Below are 23455 nucleotides of genomic sequence, written 5' to 3'. Positions count from 1 at the left end.
ATATCACGCGACGGACTGTTACCAATAACGGTATACGTTACACGCACCGAAAAATAAAAAAGTAAATAATTTCTACACAGCATAAAATATATCTCAACATTTTTTCATTTTTTTGTAAATAATTTTGTTCAAAGTGTTACAAATCTGAACTTATACGAATTGTACCCCACTTCCTGATTAAAAACCGTTACTATATTCCTAGAGATGTAAGCTAATCGATATAGCTATTAAAGCGACCATTGCATAAATCGTAGCTATTGCCATCCCTGTCAAACAGCTGTCAGAACCACACGCACTTGATAGAAGGAATAGAAAAAAACAACCAATACGATAAATTCAAAGCAGCAGCTGGGCGAAGTTGGACAATAGAAAAAAACAAATAAGGAAAAACTATTAATACAGCTAAAATTGCGTATAGTGGAGCGCAAATAGTCTTATTTATATTACTATACTAGTGTGTCGCAAAAACCCGCCATGGATTTGCTGAATTCAATACTCAATTCAATGGACAAACCTCCCGCAGCTACAGAGCAACAGAAAAAAATGATCAAAAAACAAAAAGAGCTTGCTGAACGAATTAAAAACAAACAGAAAGAAGAACTAAATCGATTTCGCAAGTATGTAGAGGATCGCATTGGACGATTTGCCAAGGACGATCGCCCGCATATTGAGTTTCAGCCGTTGGACAAAGTGCACCGTGCCATTATACATGAGGTAGCGGAATTCGGTGGTTTTATAGCAATGAGTTTTGGCCGCGAAGATATCGATCGTCACTCAGTTGTTTATAAAAAGGAAAATGCGCCATCGGAAGATGAAATAGCAGCTCGTCGCAACGGTGACGGTTGGAATGAAGAAATTGCCAAAGAATATGCCGAAAGGCGAAAACAACAACGTGAGCTGGAAAGTGAACAAAAAAGACTGGCACGTGCTTCCATCCAACTACCACCTACCACAGAGTGCGACATTAAACCAACGACCAACTATAAAGATAAATACGCTCATCTTATTGGGCAAGATGCTGCCCTAGAGGCTGCACGCAAAACAGAAACTAACCTGAGTTATGGTTTTGTGCCCAGCAAAAACAAGAAGGACATGCGTTCAATTGAACAAACTTTGGCTGATATACAGGCAAAGAAGAAACGAAAATTGGAGGCGCAACAACAGAGTGCATTACCCAATCCGCAACAGGAACAACAGTCGACTGTCAACGAACAAAAGAGTGCACTAAGCACGCAACAAGAGCAAGAGCCTAGTGTTGCTGGAAGCAGTGCTAGAGCAGAGCACTGATAATTCTGGCGAAACACCATATTATCATACTAAAACACGCTTGAAAAAACGACTGCTTTGTGTCTTTGCATCAATTTGCAATAAATTGCAATATTTTTACTATTTACGAGATCACAAATGAATTGTTAACTATTTGAAATGGTATTGAAAAAAAACACATAAATATATATTATAATGAAAACTTAATAACGAGTTATAATTACAATATTTTTTAAGTATAAGAAATTTACTGATATAAATGTATGTTTGTTTATGCAATCGTTAAATACATATATACATACATACGTATGTACCTATATTCACAAAAAAAAAGTAGAAGCTTGTGATTTATGCAGTATTTTTTCAACTTTTTAGTAAGAATTAATAATTTTAGTAAAGTATTGTGCGACCTATTATTGATATAGCACATAAATCAATGTGTGCTTATTTTAACGAAATTTCAAAAGTTAACCAGAGCTAAATTAAACTTGTTCATGATTATTGTGCTATAAGAGATATGTAGGTGTATTTATTAACAGACGCAGACTCAAACCTACGCATAGGTTGCCTCAAATTCGTTAGATTCGAAATCGAAAAGAAACCGTCATCAAAAATAGTTTTTTAAACGTTTATTGATAAAGAGTCGTTAACAATTTATTTAAATATATGTAGATGAGATATTATAATTTTACTCTTTTACTTACATACATGCATATATCTACAATTCAGGTGAATATTTAATTTTCAGCGCTTAAAATATTAGATTATAAAAAAAAGTATTTAATTTTTGCTTTTTTAGAATATGAAAAAATAAATTCGAATGGAAACATACGAAAACTATAAATTTGAAAACAAATTTAGAATACTGCTAATACAAATACAAATAAAAAGATAAATGAGAAAATTTAATAAGCAAGAATATTGTAGTATAGTCAGAGTTTAGAACGTTTGCAATTACTATAAACCGTATTTTCACAACCAAGTACTGTGAATATTGTAATAAAATTTGACATATGTACAAAAATATTTATTTTTATTAAAAAAGCATATTTTAATTTGAAATTCGTTATGTTATTAAAACTAGAGGTGTTAAAGTGTAAAATCTCATTAACCTGTATAAGCTCATAGTAAATCAGTTCAACAACTTACTATACATATATACTATATATTTGAGAATGTATTGTAATATTTAAAACTATTTGAAAATGCTAATGTATAAACTAAATACTCAACCAATAGTCTTTTTGTTTCTGCTTGCTTTCACATTTGGATGATAATTTTTGTAGTAAATGAGCATACAAATAATGCCAACATAATAAAGAGCAACAGCTAAGATACAAATGGCGTAGAAAAGTCTAGGCGATTCTCGAAGATGGTTTGGTGGATTATATATGAATAAGACTACACATATTATGTTCTCTATTGAACAAATTAGATAGTACATTGCATATTTGTATCTCGTTGGTGCCTCCTTGACTGGAATGTAAATGAATATGTAAACGAAACCTAATGCGATGCAAAAAAGAAAATTATGAAAGGCAATAGCGCTGGAGAATTCCGGACGTTCCACTATGTATGTAACGAATCCCAATGTGACGGCGTGCAGTATACATGATACTATTAACCAGAGCGGAAATAGCGCAGCAACGAAAGCAATGCAAAATATGCGCGAAACTAGAATAAAAAAATTAACATAATTAACAAATTTATCTTCATTAAATTTTATTAAAACTCATTTATTTACTTACTTGAAATACAAAAGTGCCAGCAGAGATGCGGTGCCATATACCAATAGCTTAACTTATTTTTATTGGGTTGCGCGGCACGTATGCAACGATTATAACTGAATAAAGTTCCCGGTACGCTCAAAAGATAGAGCAACACCATAAGTATTTGTGTGGCTGTTAAAATGATTTAAAAACAATTTTTATTGTTTAAATAACATAGGGAGAAATCTGTTTTCCGTAATCCGATAACAATTTGAATGGTATACGCAATGGTCGGAATATAACAAATCTTGTGTAATAGATGTAGCTATAATTTCGAATTATTTATAACATCTCATAAATTGTTGTTTGTAAAAATTTGTGAAAAAAATTTTGATTTCCAATAACTCTTTCGATTCAATAAAATTGATTTCAAAATACGTTGTTTACTAAAAAACTTTTCGAAAAGGCCTTTGAAATTGTATATACACATATGTATGTATGATTATGATTATAACCATGTCTGTTATAGATTTATAGGAATGAATAATTAAACGTACCTGAAATTTGATTTTCTTGCATTAGTATTATCGACAGTAGCAGTATCTTTTGTGGTGCCGTTTCCATAAAGCATTCAAATAAACGTATCAAAGCAATATCACTTTCCTCTTTCGTTGTAGAATTGTAATATCTATAACAATAAACAACAGCACAAAAATATAAACAATTATTAAGTCTGGCGTTTTTTTCTTACTCCAATTGTTCGTCTCGATTTCCTTGTAATTCTGCACGTTTGCATTTAACGGAATATATAAGCGTGTTCCAGTATCTAAAAAAACCATTTATAAATAGCAATTGTATAATTTTTAGTATTAATGAACCTGAGAAAAACTGAAGAAACTAAAACCAATATAGTCGTTTTCGTTGCCTCCTTGATACCACCATCGAATTTTTTATCTTGATAACACCTTAAAGTAAAATGCATAACCAATTAGAATTTTAAATAAGATTTCGCAATTACTATAGCGAGCAATTTAATATATACATATGTACATAAATGTATATGTATCTACATACTCATGCTACCATATGCACACAGACATCTACTAATAGTTACCAAACGTACATTTTAGCGTAAATCAGCGCAGTAACGCACATCGGCACTACCATGCACACCACTGTCCAAATGCAATAATGCCGTTCGCCTTGGTGATAATAGTCTACAGCCAATTTGATATTGAATATCACTGAGATGACGCGTATTAATATGTAAATCCCTGTCATAAATATATCTAACCAGGACACTGTTTTGTTCTTCCACGCACATGCTTCACTATCAGCTTCATCACCGTAGGTACCATCCGTCTCCGTTGCCAGGCATTGTGGTAAAGTGCTTTTCAGTATGCAACGATTATGAGTGAACTTTATCCAATCCAAAAGGCTAGAAATGTTATTCAATGGCGCCATAACTTAACTAATAATCTATAAAAACTACAAAATTCCAAGCGTATTTTTGTGCTCAATTAATTAAATTAATTTGTTAAACGCCTGCGCAGACTGATGATAATGCATTAAATTATTTCGTGCTAAGATGTCCTTGTATTTATATTGAGTTATACGTGAAAATGATAAACTGAAGTTTTCCATTTGTTCTCGGTAGTTAATACCATAAAACACAATTTCACGAGTAACATTTCGCCACAACCAAATAAGCAAAACAAAAAATTTTGTGGGAAAACAAAAAATAGTAAATAGACAACTGAACAGCTGATAGTGCAACTGATCGATAAATGTCGATCGATAACGGCAGCGTTGCCAAAACATATGAATTATCGATGGGAAGTAAGATCTCAAGTTCAATATTTGAATTTCCTGTCTACATTGAGCGGGAAAAATAATTAAATAAATAAATAAAATTGCAAAGTTTTCGTCTTTGTTGTGACAATCAGCTGATGCAGCCGCAGTAGAAGTTATTATAGCTGCCTTTAGAATATATAGTGAAAATTCTACCCAGACAAGCAAATATCAAAGCAACCATAACCTCAACAATTTGATCACAACGTTTAATTCATACAGTCATATATCGACAAAAAATATTTCCTAAATAAATCCAAATATAAAATACAATTTTTGTTGTTTTTATTATTTTTATTTTATCATTTGTATTATTATCGTTTATTATTATTGTTGTAATTTATAATTATTACGCATTTACTCTCATTATTTCACATTACAGTGTAAGAATTAAACTAATTGTTTACACATATGCCTAAATTGTGTATGTGTATGTGTATGTGTATGGGTGTAGGTGTATACGTATGTATAATATTATGTTTAGCTTACAAAGGGACAATAATCATTGCTGCCGTTATTAACATTCGACGCTTGTCATGCCTTAAGCGCTTTGTATATTTCTTTATGTGTTAATTATTTTTGTTTTTCATTTTTATAAGTAGTTTAAACTTAGCTTCACTATTAACTTGTAATTTCTTTTCACTTCATAAAATGTTACGTTATTTGTTTGAGTTTTTGTTTTTTTTTTTGCTTTTATATAAATTTCTGCTCAAAGTAAATACTAGAGAGGATTTATGTGTGTTAAAGCGTGTCTTCTGTACGCTATACTTATTGTTTTTGTTCTTTTCTATTATAATTTGTATGGGAAAGGATCATTATGTATGTATGTATATGCATGTATGTATATAAATGAATTATCTTGTATGCGGGGGAAATCGTGATTAACTTTTCTTACAATTTTACTCATTACTATGTATATATTTAATTTATTATTATTTTATCGGTACTTAACTTAATGAATTCATTAATAATTTCCTTTTGTATGTTGCAGTAAGTTCTTATATTTTTTTTTCATACATTTTGTATGTTTAATTTTGAAGTAAAATAAATGTTATTTGCTAATAAGTGAAAACTAAAGAAAAAATAATTACGCGCATAACACAATAACTAATTTGTATATTTTATATGTAACTCAACTTATTACGAAGTTACACACTTGAGTATGTACTTGTGTTTATATGTAATTATAAAGGTAAGTTCTAATTTATTATATATATATACTGGTAAATTACACATTATTAAAAATCAACGAACAATGCAATTTATTATTTATCTTTTTTGTTGCTTGAAACTTATTTTCACACATTCTTGCATATTTTGTAAGTTTAAAAACTCTTTTTACCCGCATTTATTATACTTGCACAGGCTTGTAACTTATATAAATACTAATAAAGAGAAATTAAAGTAATCAATATGTATTTCTATAAATTAAAAATTTCAAATTTTGTATTTTTTTGTTTTGCTTTTTTTAAACTCTAACACAAACGCACACTTACGATTTTTAATTAACAACTATAATTTTCATTTAAAGTTGAACTTATTATTAGCATAATAAGAGCATTCCATATACTTTTAATGTTTCAATAAAAAACACACTGCTCTTGGTCTGGAAGAAAAAAGCTACAAATACATTGTTTTCTTTTAATTTTTTTTTGTTTTTGTCTACGCTAAAAAATTAGATTTTTTTCATTATGTGTACAATGTGGTTGTTACTGCCTTTAAGTTCTTATTGTTTTCATCTTTTTCATTTTATTAAATTAATTTATTTGTTGGTTGGTGTTAATCAATTATGTTTGCTTTTATATAAATATAGGCATTAGTATCGGCTAAAGTGCCGCAAACGGCGCTACAGCTGCTCACTTGGCTACTACCTATCACGCCCCTCCCGATTTCAGTCTGTCTGTACCTCGCGCTATTACAACTATGCACTTTATATCGGTGCAAGTCTCGATTTGGGAATCTGTTAAATTTTCGCTTTAGACATTGATTATAAGTAAGTATGTGTATATTGCTTTCTATTGTGTTGAGTTTTTGGTGTTCATCATTATCGAAAAGATTTAGAGAGAGAGCAACAAATTTAGAGGCATCAAAAGTAAGTGTATAAGCATGTGCATAAGTCTACCCAATATTTTACTGTTAAAATACGTACACCTATAAATTGTGGTGATAATGAGTTAATAAAGAATTAATAAAAATAAATCTCATCTAGTAAACTTCATTAATAAAAGTGAGTCAAATGTAAAGCAGTCGCCAAACATAGGCTTTTCTCTGCTGCAAACTTGAACTGCTTACTTAATACTTGTTGATAAGTAAAACCCGGATTTAACATAAATATAATATAATGTACGACAAAAATCGAGAAATCATAAAATAACTGACATTTTCAACTCACACTACTGTAATTGTATGCATACGTATGTACAAGAATACTCTCAAAACTTTGAGGTCGCATGATTCCTAGCCGAGCTGCATACTATGTATGTATGTACATAAAATCATTGCTTTGTTTTTCTTATTACTTTCAATTAAAGTTGTTGTTTTTGTCATTATTAATATTACCTAAGATTATGTAGTAAATTTACGTGAGTGTATATGTACGTATGTCCTCTTCTACTGCAATTATTTGACATTTGATTTATTATTTATAATTGTTAAATTTAATAGGAATCTGTCGAGCCTGAAGTAGTTTGCATTTCATATCCATTTTTTTATATAATTTTTAATTGTATCCATTACTTTTTATAGATTGTTAGATTGTATGTGGTTTGAATGTAAAATGCATACATACGACGTATAATGCATTGTACAATTACATATATACACACATATATACAAAAGTAAAGCGATCTTATTGTAGATGAACGTGGTGGCATTGTTGACGAAAAAATTGATAAATAAAAAAAATAAAATAAAAAAAAATAAAAAAAAAAAAAATAAAAATAAAAAAATAAAAAAAATAAAAATAAAATAAAAATAAAAAAAATAAAAATAAAAAATTAAACAAATGATTAGAACAAAAAATTATAAATACTTCGAAAGCAATACATTAAGAATGGTACTTCGTTTTGTAAATGCTAACAATGCCTATGCAAATGTTTTTCATTTAAAGCATAACCGTAATTACAAAATACTCCAATTTTTAGACAAATATTTTTAGGAAATTTTTTTTTAAATTTTTATTGTTTTTAATTAATTTAATTTTATTAATTTCGGCATATGTAACGATTTCTTGTCATCATGATCAATAATGTATTTATTATTGCTTTTCCAAAAAGTCACCATAAGAAATAAACACTTAAAAAAATGGCAACCCAAACAATAGCTTTCAGATCAAAAATTCTTGTTAAAGCACAAAAATTCCATATAAAGATATGATAAGAAATAAATTAATATAATTTTTTTAAATTTAAAATTTTATTGTTGATGACGACAAAAAACATGGTTGCCATAAGTTATAGAAATTTTTGATATTACGCACAAAAAAATTACACCACTGCACGTTCTACACAAAGAAATATATTCCCAAAGCGTATCACTTTCAAAAATTTATAATGTAACGGCAAATTTATAATTTCATTAAAGATTAACTGAATTTCAAGCATACATTGCAAACAATTTCAATTTAAAGAAATTTTGTTTGTAATTTTGTGAAATTCGAAAATAATAAGAAAAAATATTAAAACAATTAATTTAATTAAACAAACATTTTACCACCCGTTCTCCCAAATTCAAATCTTTAACTTTCTTCTATATACTTTTGACTATTCCCACAAATTTCATTCTAATATTAAATTTATATAATCTATGTACAATATTTTGATACCTGCTGATGTCCCATTTTATTTTAAAACTTTTATTTGTAAACTTACCGAAAAGAGGTTTTTGAAAAAAAAAAATTTGAAAGTGTGTGTGTATTAACAATTAAAAAAATATCCTGAGTGAGGTTTAGTAAACATATAGCGTAATAATCACGCTAGTGTTGATTAAAATCAAACAAATATTCAATACTAACCTTCACTTCACATACACAAAAATTTGAAGTACTGAAATAAAAAAAGCACTGTTTCATAAAACGAATATGCAATATTTCAAAAGTTATGAAAACACCGCTGTTATTTTCACGTCTTAAACATTAATTTACTAAAAAGCATATTTTCAAAGTACCCGTCAAAATTTTGGAAACTCCAATCGACTGCCAAAAGGTGGTTTGTGAAAAAAATTGCATAGTTTTTTTTTTGGGTTTTCACCATACGTATATTCTAAATCTTATCGTACATTATATAAATTTATTATATTGTTTGTAATCTTGTTATTGTATTTTTTTGCTGCTGCTGTATGAGTGTAGTATACAATTATATAACTGTTGCTTATTCATATATGTATGTATGTATTGTGGCTAGCAGTTATACATAGTATGTAATATATGTATGTATGTATTGTGGCTAGCAGTTATACATAGTATGTAATATATGTATGTATGTAATAATCGCCTCAAAATATTCACATTCGAGATACTCGTACATAGTTTTCATACAGAAATTCAACCGCACTTATGTATTTATAAAAATATTTCAAAATATTTCGTTTTCAGTTGTCCTTAAGCTTTGTCTTAACATTTCTTGTAAGTGTTTTTGTTTTTGTTTCGTTTTTGTTTTATGATTTTGAAAAGGTAAATTAAAATATATTCTTTTTACATATTAAACGAACGAAAAAATGTGATTTCTATTTTTTGCTTTTGTTTTCTTTTTCATTTTTTTTTTTTGTAATCTTGTTTTTATATCAACATTAAATGCTAGTTTTTGAAAAATATTAATAATAACTGCCAATAATCGGAACGATGATAAAATAATAAATTCTAATGCGTTTGCATTTAAAGTCAAGCGCATACGCCACTTTAATATTGACTTTTTTCATTATATTATATTTTCTCTTCTTTTCTTCTTATTTGCCCCTAAACTATGAGTGTCTCTCTTTAATCCTAACATTTATTGCTAATGTTACAATAAATCAAATTAAACGAAACAATAGTGTATAATTATAAAATAATCGTATCTGAGTTGTTTGCCATTATTATTTTCAAAGATGCCTTGATTTTTACTCTTTGCACGATGTCAACTAGCTATTGATGGTGAGTTATGATTTGTGTTGGTGTTTGTTATTTAGTTTCATATTTGCTGTTATTTGTTGTTGATCGCTTGTGTCTATTTCAACACTCAAAATGAGCAGTAAATGTTTGTTGGGGAGCAGTTTGGGAGTCACTTCAACTTGTAGAATACTCTCTACAGTTGGTATTCAGTTGATTTTACGAAATTTTAATAACAATAATGAATGCATGATGTACGTACTTGTCGTTTGTATGTGCCGCCATGATTTTTAAAGCAGTGATGATTTGATTTGAAAGTATTGTTATTTTGAGTACAGCATAGTGTCTTGATTTCCTTGATAGTGCTTGCTGGAGCTACAACTACTTTTAGCTTTGATTTCGCATTTGCGGCATACATTTACTACGTTTTGTATTTTTTACATAACGTTTTTGTATGTATTTTCTCCCTGTTAAATTTCATTATTTTCTTTTTTTTTTTGAATTCTCGTCTGTTTTATTGTTTTAATATTTGTTACTTTCTGCTTGGGTTCTTATATCTCAATCAATATTTCTGGTTTTTATTCACTTAAATATTACGTTATATAAGTTCCATTTTCTTTTTGAGTGGAAAATTATTAATTCTTTCTTTTTTTGTTTGTTTTTTCTTTTGTTTTTTTTTATCTTATATGCTCTCCTCCTCTCTGCTTCTTGTTTATTTTGTATGTTTGCTTAAATCTATTGATTTTCATCATCATCACCGTCGCCATCATCGTCTCCATGCTCCTCATGCTGCTGCGAACTTGCAGCAAGTAACGCGGCTTTCTGCGCTGCAGCCTGTTGTGCTATCATTGAAGGCGCGGACATCGGAATTTTCCCGCTAGTTTTGTACTCGGTCATTTCCTGCAAATTTATTAAAAAACAAATTAATTTCATTGCAACATTACAAAAACGCTTCGCACCATAAATGTTAATTAGATGCTAGCAAATTATTGCACTTACCCGCTCGTAGCGCGCCTTGTCCTTCTCAGCCATTAACTCATACTTTTGTTTGACCTCTGGATCCACATCGGACCACTTACGGCCGAGCTCTTTGGCTATATCGCCAACACCGTACTCAGGATTCGCAGCTTTAACTTTGTTACGTTCATCATTGCAAAACCAGAAGAATGCAGATCTAAAATATACAAAGAAATTAAATTTAATTAGATTTTATGTTTCACGGTTGAAATTTGGCGAATTGCAAAAGTTTAATGAATGCATTGTTAGCTACGAACTCACAATGATCTTTTCGGCGCGTTCGGGTCCTTAATCATTTTCCTCTTCTTGCCACGGCCGACCACGGTGCCTTTGGGTGGTACATAATTTTGCATTTCCATCTCATATCGCGCCTTATCTTTTTCGGCCATCTCATGGAAGCGCTTCTTCTCCTTGTCCACCATTGTCTGAAAAAAATGGAATTAGAAGATAATTAATATAAATTATGATAGTGATGGATTACTAAAAAATAATAGATTAAATATTTTGAATCACACAATTGGTAAATTAAATCAAAATATTTGCATTTTAAGAAAAACATTCTCATATGACTTCAAAAATGTAGGCGAATCAATCGTTAGGACGTTTTCGAGCTGTTATTCATACACTACTCTCAAAAAAAATATTTAGATAATTCTTCAAAACCTTTAAGAAGTGCAATTAACGCTCTCAGTTTAGCAAAAAATAGTCCATCGCTCTTTACCGAAGAATTTTTTTTGTAGCAACATATTTATTGCGGTAATTTGCAATGACCTGATATATGTATGTATGTATCTACAGGGCTTTACCCTTCAACTCAACGTCCTCTTTACTGACCAACCATACGAGCAACAATATTCCATCATTCAAGTTTTAATTTGCTTCGCAAACTTCATTTCTCACTACGGCATACCAACAACATTGCCCTCTTATCGACCGTTCCGTTCAAACCAAATGTCGTTTCGAGTCAAACTTAAATTTTATAGCCTTTGCAATCAGCGCACGTTCTTTGTAACATCCGCTGCACCGCCGCCTCATCAGTTTTGTAAAAGAAAATGTGTTTTCTGCATTAAAAAGGATAAATTGGCTTCGCCATCCTTTCAATTTATTTTGTTGGGTTATGTGGCGTGGAAAAGGTATTTCTAACAGTCAGCAGACGTGAGTTTGTGGAAATTAATTGCGTAGAACGCTACGAAACATATCAACGCATGAAAGCTAGTGGTCATAGAGGTGATTATACATGGCACTTGTGCATAAGTATTATATTTAAGGTTATCTGATGGACTTTCTTTAATTTGAACGCATTCAATGCAAGCAATTATATTAACATATGTCAGTATATTCTTACAAATAATTGATGCTTAAAACCATTTTTTCCATAATTTACCATTTAGTGGAACCATTCACCTTCTGCAAACCCACTCATTACAATAACAAGCAGCTCTTAGTTCGCTTTAATTTCGTAATTTGCTGTAAAACTGCTTTTTGTCAGTTTTAAAGCGAAAAGCTGTGCGCTTCATATTACAATATTTGCCATTAAATTTCCTCTTACGTCCCGACGCCAATAAAATAAGCCACGAACAACGACACAAACCCATCGAGCCAGCCAAAAACCCAACCCATAATTTCCACCACTAGCAGCAGCAGCAGTCCCAGCTGACAGCACTCAACAGAGCGACCCCTGAATGCTATATGCAGTTTTATATACATACAAACATACATACATATGTATAAAGTAGCTACATATGTATATGCGATTATATAGTATATAGTGCATTTAAGCAATCTATGCGGCACCCAAACCACCCACTTTTCACCTTAGACGTTTGAAGTTGACCGAACTATGAAGCAAAGTGCTGAAGTGAAAAACAGAATATGCTACGCAAACAAATATGTACATATGTAACGTGTATAATTCTTGATATCAGGTTCTGGCGAAATTAACCTTCAAATTAAAGAATAAATTTTGTATGTTGTTATGAAAGGTGAAACTGTCTGTAGATGGTATGAACAACATCAAATACAAGGGAATCCTTTGAGCCAATGATATCTTACTCAAGGAGTCTTAAAGGCAATTTTGTGAAACTCGATCAACGTTTTGAAAAAAGAATTTAAAGAGGAACCAAAGAAAAAGTCAAGATGAAAAGATTTCCAATAATTGTATATTATTTAACAGAAATGTCAAAACGCAAAACCCGTATTAAAATCAGATTAAATATGCGCAATAAGGGTTAACTGGTTCGATCCTTTGGACTACGTGCAATCAGAAAACGACGCAATTACTTTATATAGCATATATTTATACCTAATATACCAAAAATCCAGCAAAAATCCCAGGTATATATTATATATTGTATATATGGCGTACAAGGGCAGGACTTAGTTACTGCTAGATTTTTGAGTCGCAAACTTTCTCTCGCTATCGCCTCACTAATGGAGAAGATGGTGTGGACAGAGCACATGCCACTGCGCAGAAATTTAAAATAATAAGTGAGTTCAAAGTAAAAAAGAGAGCAACAAGGCAAACTAAGAGAAATATTTAATGTGTTGGAAGAATGGGTGGAAAAATAACGCACTGGCATTGATTTTTGTGTAAGCCAGATTGTGATGACGACAGCGGTGGTGATGTGTTGTTGAAGCCACCCTCAAAATACTACAAACACACGTATGTATAACGAACCATATACATATAAGGATATGTGTATATAATCGTACATGTGTATGTATGTTTGTATGTATAAAATCCGGCTGGCAATGTGACACAAAATTTAATCTATATGGATAGCACAACTTCCAGATTACTGATTGCTATTAGTAGAAGCAATGCTTTCAGAATCATACACATATGTCAGCATATATAATTCACTATAAATATTCAATCCTTAAATCCCTGTTGGTTTAATATTTTTGAAAATTGAAAAATAAGAATTTTTACAACCCAAGTTACTGCTGTAATACCTAATGCTGTTGTATTAATAAAATTCGAATTACGACATCGTAAATATAATTATAAAACTGGGAAATACTCAAATTGAACTCTGATCAATTGTGTGACCTTGAATGTAAGCGCTATAACTTTAGTAGAATTTTTGTTGTTGTACAAATTAATAAAAAATTCCTGAAATTATTTTTGTTTTTATTTTGACATCGATCCGACTGTAGTCTTAAGGCGTTCGCACGACAATGCTGTCTACGTAAACGGAACGGACCCAGATTTTTATCCGGACAAAAACTGTCAGCTCGACAGATTTCCTCAAAATCATTGGCAGAATATTTTCTGCCGCTACAACGACAACAGCAACACTGTAGTCTTAAAAAGAGATTGCATTTATTTTTATAAATCTATGAAGGCATTACATGAGAGTATCGAGTCTCAAAGTGATCTAAACGACCAGCATATTTTAGTATTTTCAATCAGGTTAGGAAATATTCTTTTCTAACGCACAATCAAATCATCACATCATCTTTCGAATCTTTAGCGAGACCAAATTTGCTAGACCAAAATTGTATTCACTGAGAAGGACATTCCTTTTAGCCAATAGTTAAGCCGGTAAATTCATATTAAACTGATCACAGACGCCCAATATAAGTAAAGAGAGAGAAAAATTAATAAAAATAACTAGAAAAGAAGTATATAGATTGCTAAAATTCAATAAACCAGAGATATACGAAGTCTCTTTAATAGTTATGTGCAAAAATGCAACTCAGAATGTTAAAAATTTAGGTTAAACAACAATAAACTCCTAATATACACTTTTTTGCTTTCAATACCACATTCTTATGTAACCTCCAGCCTAACAACACATTTATTTGAACTTCCTCATAATTCTCTCAAAAATTACCCAACTACAGTCGAACCCGACACCTATCGTTTTCCACCCACATTTCTTCCTTTAGGCTTTATAAAACCTTGCATGTAAAATGTATGAATGTTGTTAACGTCCTTCTTACATAGCGCCGAGTCTACATTTCAGCAGTTTTCAAATGCAGCAGGACGTTGATGGTGAATGGCAAATGGTTATGTGGCAGACGGTCAACAGTCAACAAAGCGCTTACATATAGTATGGGTGTGCTTTTGTATGGTCCATTTGGATAAGAGGAGTGCAATAAAAGTGCGGGGTACATCTACAGAATTGCATTTCCGTCATTAAATGAATTCATGTTTTCCAAGTATAGCCGTCTGCTTCCACATCAACCAAATAATTTTACATGCACTTGCATACACACACATACATGTTGATATGTGTATACTGGTATATACACGAGAATATTTTTAAAAGCTCGTCGTCGTCTGCTGTCTCGAACCCTTGTCGTCATCGGTAAACATCCAGCGCCCTCCCCCTTCCCTTTTGACTTTCTGAGTGCTACCAGTATTTTTTTTTATTATTTCTATTATCCTTTCAGCAATTCTTCTTTCAGTTCTTGTTCCTCTTGCACTTGTTTTTATGCAGTCAACTTAAGTACCAATTCATCCTTTCTTTCTGTCCTCATTTTTGTTTTTGTTGCAATGCAGCCGGCAGCCACTTAAATACATTTTTTTAAAAACACCTCTCACCGGTCGTCGTCTCTCGGTGAACGCACTATAATCGTTTTTGTTTATGAGGAGAAAACATACATACATACATATAAACACACTCGACACCCTCGACTCCTTTCGTGCTTTCTATACTTTTTTGCACAGACTTTTCACACAAATATGTATGTATATACGAGTACGGCAAACAATTTAAATAGAGTACAAAGCGGCCAGTGTGCCTGTGTGTGTATAATGAAGAGTAAAATAATGTAAAACAATAATAAAAAAATATATAAAAGAATTCCGACAACATCGAATCATAAAAAAGTGTTGGCAAGGACATCTTAAAGCAAAGTGGGTGCCGCCGTTGCTTTCGCTTTCAGCCATTGTTCGGCGTTTTACATCAAATCTTTTTATTTATTTTTATTGATGAAAGCGTAAGTACTTAAATAACAAATTTAAGTGGCGGCAGGCGCCCATATCTACTAGGATTGACAAAAGAAAGCGTGTTGTTGAAGTTGTGCGGCGCTTCTTAATTGAATTATGGTGCTAATAGGCATGCACTTTAAAACTTTGGGCAAGTATGTACTTCGTCGTTTTTGGTAAAACATAACAATATGCACATACGTATGTTTATATACATTTTATTAGCTTTAAAATGAACTGAAATTGATTTATTTTAATCTTTAAGGACATGAGTATGCTCTCAGAAAATCATTTCTAATTATAGTATTATATATAAAAACGTTCATTGCTCAAACTCAATCGAATCTAAGCATCAAATAATGATTAGTCAGTCCATATGAAAAACATTTTTAATTATAGTATTCTATAAAAAACGTTCATTGCTCAAACTCAATCGAATCTAAGCATCAAATACTGATTAGTCAGTCCATTTGAAAAACATTTTTATACGGTTCTAATAAACAATTGTCGCTTTTACTTATTTTTTTTTTTTGTGGCACTCTCGAATGCCGGTTGGACTTTATCAGTAGCTTTTCAATAGAGAAAGGATAAAGAGTTATGTATACTCGGAAGTTTTAACACGTTTTTCGAAAGTTAAACATTATGAGATACTGTTCAGGCTGATTTAATTTACCAAATCAACATATGGTGACAAATTTTACTGATTTTTAGAGAAAATTTAAGCAAACTTGCCTTCCATCGCTCAGCGCACTTTCGGGAGAATTCGGCAAAGATGACTGTCTCATCGGGATGCTTCTTCTTGTGCTCCTCTCGGCATGTTTGTACAAAGTAAGCGTACGCTGTCATACGGCCTCGAGGCTTCGCATCTGCTTTAGCACCACGAATCATCGTGCTCTATATTTTTCAAAATAGAAAATAAAAAATATGAAATTAGTAAAATTTTATTTAAAAGTGAGGTTACATATAAATAAATAACTATAAAAATATAGATAATTACATACTTATAAAAATATTTTAAACTAACTCCACCCAATCATACAATTTTTTTACTGTAAAAACTTGAATAGCTTTTAAATTTAAAATTCCAAAAATTTGATCTACATATTTAAGACATATTCAATATATTTTGATTATTTATTTCTTACATACATAAGTGGCAACTCCGTCCACTCCATACATACGTAGATATGCACGAATAGATAACGACAATGTGGAAGAGATGAGCCAGCAAAATGAAAAATGGCTTTGCAATAGAATCTTATAGTAGCAACAAGAAAATATATACACACATACTAACTATGTAGGAATATAAGATAAAATTTACTGACAGCATGAGCAATAAAACAATAAATTCACATTTTACATAGGGTTTTGCACATACACATACTATCACGTATGTAAATAATATATATGCACATATGAATATATTCCTATAGACTCTGAGCAACATACATATACTTATGTGCATATACTCTGATATGCATGTATTTGTCCATATTTATAATTAAGGTGCCGGCGTCGGTGCTGGTGTTGAAGTTGACAGTGATGAAGTGACGATAGGCAAACAACCAGCCAAACTCATGGCATCCACAAGTGTATGTATGATGTTGCAGTCAGTTAAATGTGTGGGAGTTGAGCAAATATGTATGTCGGTGGCAGTTCAAATTGCACAGAATAATTGAAAGATAGCAAAAATATATGTATTTAGACTATGTATAACATATGCAGTTATATACACGTCTGTAGTTGACTGCATCTAGGCTATATGTAGACATAATGTATTAAGCTCATAGCTAAAATAAAATGCAAGCTTTATGTGCAACCACCAGAAGACTGCAAAGCAAAGGACGCTGTTGAAGCTTGAAGTTGTCAGTTTCCAGGCAGACAAACTGTTGTTGCACTGTCACCAAGAATTCTGTTGCTGTGGCTGCAATGCCGTGACTGAAGTGCAAGTGCAATGTATATTTTGTACAATATGAGTAATAATATGGTAGAGATGAAGGTAGCCTCCTGTCGGGCAATTATTTATTATATCGCATTTAATTCCCTCTGGTGAACAATGTGATGCTGATGAGGCGGCTAACGCTGTTGGCCATTATTCATATATACATATGTACATATGCATGTAAATGCATATAATGTTACTGATGATGGTGAAAATGTTGAGGTGATATATTGCAAATAGTAGTTGCCGCTGAAACACGATTTTTATGCATAAACCGCTATAACGATCGAAAGGATATTTCGTTTAATTGGGAAATCGATAAATTTGCAGTTCGAGCAGGCACGCCAGTAAAGAGTTTAAACCAAAGCGTAGTTGAATTACAATATTTTCAAAATACTTCGATCACACATTTGCTTACATTCTATTCGTATATATTAAAGTTTATTGCATCTATTTATTTTGTAATTGACACGCCTGACCGCTCGATTGCATATTATTTTTCTTTTAATTTTTCAGTGGAAGTGCAATTATTATATTGTTGCATCATATTTCATTTGTTCTAACCACAACATTCGTGTATTCGTAATAAAAGTGATTTACATGATTACGAATAAAAACATCCCAAAACATTGTAACTTTTAAAATGATCGAAGTCAAATATTTTCAGTTTTGGTGTGGTTATATCGTTAAATTAAATATTAGATTTTGAAATAGAAAGATAGCCATTATTTTGCACAAATGCATTTATATTTATACATATGACTCAAAACAACACGAAAGTCTTAAAGTTTTAAACGATTCTTATCAGTTCGTAACATGAGATAGGCGATTTTGAATATAAATTGCTTTTACATAAATAATTGTAAAAGTTATTTGTTTTGTCTAGCGGTGGAAGTTGTTTGCATACACACATACATATGTACATATTAATTATTAGTGTTCGTAAAAAAGTAGCCAACATCAAATATGAATATTTGTGACAATAAATAATTGTTTTTAAATGATTACGTATTGATATGTCGGAAATAAATTTCACCTTAGAGGCAAACTCTTGGAAAAATATTGAAACAGTAACTGAGTTCTTGCTCAACTCGACTTAGGCCACTCTTCCATATGAACACAGTTGCGTAAATTTGCTTGTCATAGCACTTACTCATCAAACAATATTAAGCGGAAATGCAATAAAAATTTATCTAACAGCTTACTCATAAAACATTTAAATGATAATAAAGATTATTAAGGGGGTCATCCCATTTGATGGGCTCCAAATATTTGTTTTTTATCATAAATTGCTTAACATGTCTAGAATACGGTAGAAAAGTGATTTTCAGAAATTCGAAGTTGTTTTAAAAATACAGCAGTTAGAAAACGGAGCTGTCTGAAGTTTTTCTCAAAACTGTGTTTTTCAAACTTTACTCCATTGTATCTCAAAAACGGCTTGACCGAATGACTTGAAATGTATTGTATGTACTCAACACATGGAAATGCATCTATTATTATTCAAACATTATAAAAACAAAACACAACAAAACACAACAAAACAAAAAAAAACAGAAATTGGACAAGTGTTTTTTCAAATGTCTACCAAAAGTCCAATTGTTGGTATATAATATGCATTTAAACTTGCAGATTAAAACGCCGCTAACTTTTTTCGTTTCCGATCTCGATCCATTTTTTCGAGGCGAGGGTTGTGTTCAGAACGCTGTAATTCATGTTCTTCACAATACTTTTAGCTTAAAATTTATATTTATACTGAACTTAAGGTTCTAGCTATTTACTGGTCGTAGACAAAAATATTCTGGAAAATTACCGGTTTAAAAAACAGCAAAAACTGCGAGGCCTTATCTTTAAACAAAACTTGCTCTTTACTAATAAGGTACAAATTATTAAAGGTTTATAAATTTTTATTTATGTTTATTATTTTATAAACATTTATTTTTTTTTTTAAATTCAAAAACTGTTCTCCATTTTTTATAGATATATATATTTTTATAACCAACTTATTATGCTGATTTTTACTATATTTTCATACATTTAAATGTATACAATTTAAGTTATTTTTTTTTTTCAAAGAATAAACTAAAAGAAATTTCCATCATAATAAATAAGAAACCAAGAATTTAAAGTTAAAAGTGCACAGTCATTTGCTACAGATTTTAAAATCATGCATTCAAGAAGAATATTTGCTTATTTATCATTAAAAATTTAAAAATAAGTTATCGTAATCACTTTGTCACCTGCCCACCCTCTAATCACCGGCTAAAGTGACTTAATACAATCATGATTTATAAATGTAATACACTGAGGCATAAATCAATGATGTCATAAATTACACAAAAAAAAACAAAAACAAACGAATATATAACGTAATACATACACACATGCATTGCATGTAAATCCAATGGGCCAAACGCAAACAAATAAATACAATTGATGTTACTCATACGCCGTGTATACGCCAACCTTCAAACAACATTAAAAACTTCGTCCACAAACAAACACATGCACAGCGCAACAGTGTGATTGTTATCATGACGCCTAATCAGCAAACAAATCAGATCAGAGTATCAGAGCAAAACGAATGAGAAAATAAAAACAAAACCGATAATTGTCGTAGGTCAGGCAGCCGGCAAACTGCTAGTAAGTACACCAAACCTCATACACTGACTAATCAAACACAATGAACACACGCGTACCAGACATACTTATAAATTTGTATGTTTGTATGTAGCTTTGTGCGTGAGTCAATAGCACATACATTTTTTGTCTAAAATAAAACTTGCATCCCAAACAAGCTACATATTAATGTGGAACTGCTGATTTATTTTTAGCTGGTAGAAAATCATAAAGTAAACAAAAAATTAAATATAAATGACTCAGGTGTGGAGAAGAGTAGGGCGCATCAAACGTTTGTGTGTGTGTACTCTTGTGCATACAAAAAAATTTCAACGCAGCATTCTGCAAAGTGAAACAACACAACACGGTAAACACCAATTTGGGTACATACATACATACTTGTACATCTAGAATGTGTGTATATTGCTTGGCGTGGCGTGTGGCGCCTGTGGATTGCGAGCAAAAATGGAATGACTAAAACGTTGGCGACGTCTGTTGTCGTAGCACCCCGAGTTGCTGACTATAGCAACGCCAACAACAACAAAACTAAACCAAAATGTGAAGCAACAACAACAAAGTAAAGTAAATTGAAGTAAAACAACAACATGGTGGGGGGAAAACAATAAAAAATCGAACTGAACACACAACCAACTGTTGCGCGCGTGTGAACAAAGGAATAAAAATTATACATAGTACATACATACTTTTTTTCTGACTTCGTTTATTTTCATTAGCGAGTTTCGTTGATTTTCTCCCCTACAAGCGCCATAACAAATGCACAAACAAAAGCAACAAAAACGGCAAGAATGTAGACTCTAAATGTAAAAGAGGAGCAGCAAAAAAAAAACCAGCAATCAAACATACAGACACACAGTCAGAGACATACACATAACCCACCACATAAGCCGTGCTCATGTGCATATTTTTATACAGTGATGTGCATATTATAACAGACAAACAAACATACATATGGCTGTGCGTATGTACAAATGTACATACAAATTAAATATAGATAAAAAACGGCGGCAAGTTAAAAGCTGCTAAGCAATTGCCACCTCTCACAGCAGAACAGTTGTTGGACAAACTGTTGGCAGCAGACTGTTTGACGCCGGCGCTACGTATGAGCAGCAAACATATCTACAAACATGCACAGATATATACAGATATACTCATACGTTTGTATGTGCATATGTATGTATATCTATCAGCACATTCACGTGATAATAACAAAGCAAGAGCGAGTGAATGCACAAAAAAGATTTCAAAGCAATAAAATTTAGTGCAGAGAAAAAATCTGCTACAACAAGAACAACAACATAACATAGACGGCATAATACCATAGAAGCAATCACAAAATAATAACAAAACCAAACCAAACAACAACCAAATCAGACGAAACCAAAACCAATGTGGCTTAGTGAATCGCTGACGAACTGACTCGACTGACTCACTCACTGGCTGCTGCTGATTGCTTTGCTTTTTTGGCTGTCTATAGCTAGCTAGCTAGCCACTTAGTGGCTGTTTGGCTGCCCTGGACGACTCGCTCATTGACTCTATTACTGATGCCATTATTTTTGCTGCTATTATTATACTTGTTGTTGCTTTCACTGTCTGCCGGTTGTTAGTGAATGAACAGACACCGACTAGTCGTCAACACCAATAAATGAATGAGTGAATGAATGAAATTACGAGTGAGTTGTATGTATATATGTATGTATGTACAACAACAAAGTACAAAAAAAAAATCACATTCAAGCAAATCACATTCATAATAGAATTTAAATATGAGCATTTAGTATAACAATAAAATACACAAACAACTGCATGGCAGTACACAATTGTAAACGCACACGCATATAAATCAGCCGGTGAAGAGGAAATAAAAGAAATTTTGATGCACACACACATACATACATACAGCGTGTCAGCAAAATAAAAACCCACTGACAGACCGAATGACTGAATGACAAATATACAAATATAAACACACATACATACAGACGTATGTATGTGCATACAGAAACGAGGGATCCCCACACGAATATGCATAAAGAGTAGATGTTAAAATAGCACTACATATTAAATGGAAATATTGGCAGTGATATACTATACTATAAGTATGAATGAATGTATGTACGTGCATTTGTTTGTGGCTTTGTACCTATACAACACCAACAACAGCGCAACGATTATTGCTGCAGCCTACTGTTGCTCATACAACACACATTCAAACATACGAATATACTTATGTATTTATTTAGGTGTTATCGTCACTGTTGAGACTTTTATTTTTGTTTTATACACAATATAATTTGTGATTGTTGTTTTTTGTTTATTATACGCTTTGTTGTTACTTTTGTATGTTTGTTTCTGCCGGCTGGAGGTTGCAATCGCCCACAACAGCTTTTATCTAGTGTTTCCATAACAAACGTAACAACAACAAGTACAAGGAAGTGAACATTAGACATAATAAATGTGTGAAAAATGCCGGTCAACGAAAAAGGAAGCAATGGAAAGAAAAATATAAAAAAATTTTGTATTTGTAGTATAATTTCAATGCTAAACATATTGATGAAATATACAAGGTAAGAAGGCAAAATAGAGATGAGTGTCGTTGTTCAAATATGTGAACTTATGAAAGAAAACTCTTTGTTGGCAATTAAGTACAAAATTTAGCTATTGACCGTAGCCTTAGATTAAAATACTTCCATTTTGTCCGTTATAAGAATTTGCAATCAATCATCGGATGAGAATATAACTTTTTCGAAATTGTAAATTTGAGCATTTGGTAAAAAATTATACTATATTTTCTTAGACTATAATTTATAACGGTCTTATTTCTCTCAATAAACATTATTACACGTGACTTCTATGAAAAGGGCAACTTGAAATATAATGGAACTTCCTTCTTCAGGAGGAGGCATCCAATGGCCTTGGATTTAATTTCACCACTGTGAGCTAGGATAGAATGATATATTGAGAGATTCACAACTTTAACCCGGTACTGCCCAGAACTTTTTACGTTTCAG

The 23455-nt window shown here is 31.6% G+C and overlaps 3 protein-coding genes across 8 annotated transcripts in view; 1 reads left to right on the top strand and 2 right to left on the bottom strand.

The window, feature by feature from the left end:
• Positions 1-273: 273 nt before the first annotated feature.
• LOC105209055 (sperm-associated antigen 7 homolog) lies at positions 274-1952 on the top strand. The gene has a single exon (XM_011179223.3). It carries the CDS (start codon positions 475-477, stop codon positions 1285-1287), a length of 813 nt encoding a protein of 270 aa, XP_011177525.1. The 5' UTR covers positions 274-474; the 3' UTR covers positions 1288-1952.
• A 250-nt stretch (positions 1953-2202) lies between these two features.
• Positions 2203-4762, bottom strand: LOC105209054 (XK-related protein 6). Its single transcript, XM_011179222.3, has 6 exons — positions 4099-4762; positions 3854-3940; positions 3727-3801; positions 3533-3663; positions 3015-3167; positions 2203-2940 (listed from the first exon to the last, which is right to left on the bottom strand). Exons 1-6 carry the CDS (start codon positions 4437-4439, stop codon positions 2495-2497), a joined length of 1233 nt encoding a protein of 410 aa, XP_011177524.1. The 5' UTR covers positions 4440-4762; the 3' UTR covers positions 2203-2494.
• A 633-nt stretch (positions 4763-5395) lies between these two features.
• LOC105209050 (high mobility group protein DSP1) overlaps positions 5396-23455 on the bottom strand; it is a 44032-nt gene continuing 25972 nt past the window's right edge. For all 6 annotated transcript variants that reach the window (XM_011179218.3, XM_029038246.2, XM_011179216.3 and 3 more), the window contains exons 3-6: positions 16598-16759; positions 11188-11351; positions 10909-11083; positions 5396-10809 (exon numbers count right to left, since the gene is read on the bottom strand). In XM_011179218.3, the coding sequence (XP_011177520.1) occupies positions 10645-10809; positions 10909-11083; positions 11188-11351; positions 16598-16759 (666 nt within the window). In that variant the 3' untranslated portion in view covers positions 5396-10644. The remainder of the gene's footprint in view (positions 10810-10908; positions 11084-11187; positions 11352-16597; positions 16760-23455) is intronic.

The sequence above is a fragment of the Zeugodacus cucurbitae genome, chromosome 5, assembly GCF_028554725.1.
Source record: "Zeugodacus cucurbitae isolate PBARC_wt_2022May chromosome 5, idZeuCucr1.2, whole genome shotgun sequence".
In the NCBI taxonomy this organism is placed as follows: domain Eukaryota; kingdom Metazoa; phylum Arthropoda; class Insecta; order Diptera; family Tephritidae; genus Zeugodacus; species Zeugodacus cucurbitae.
Note: the sequence above shows the minus strand (reverse complement) of the source record. Positions and strands in the feature narration are given on the sequence as shown.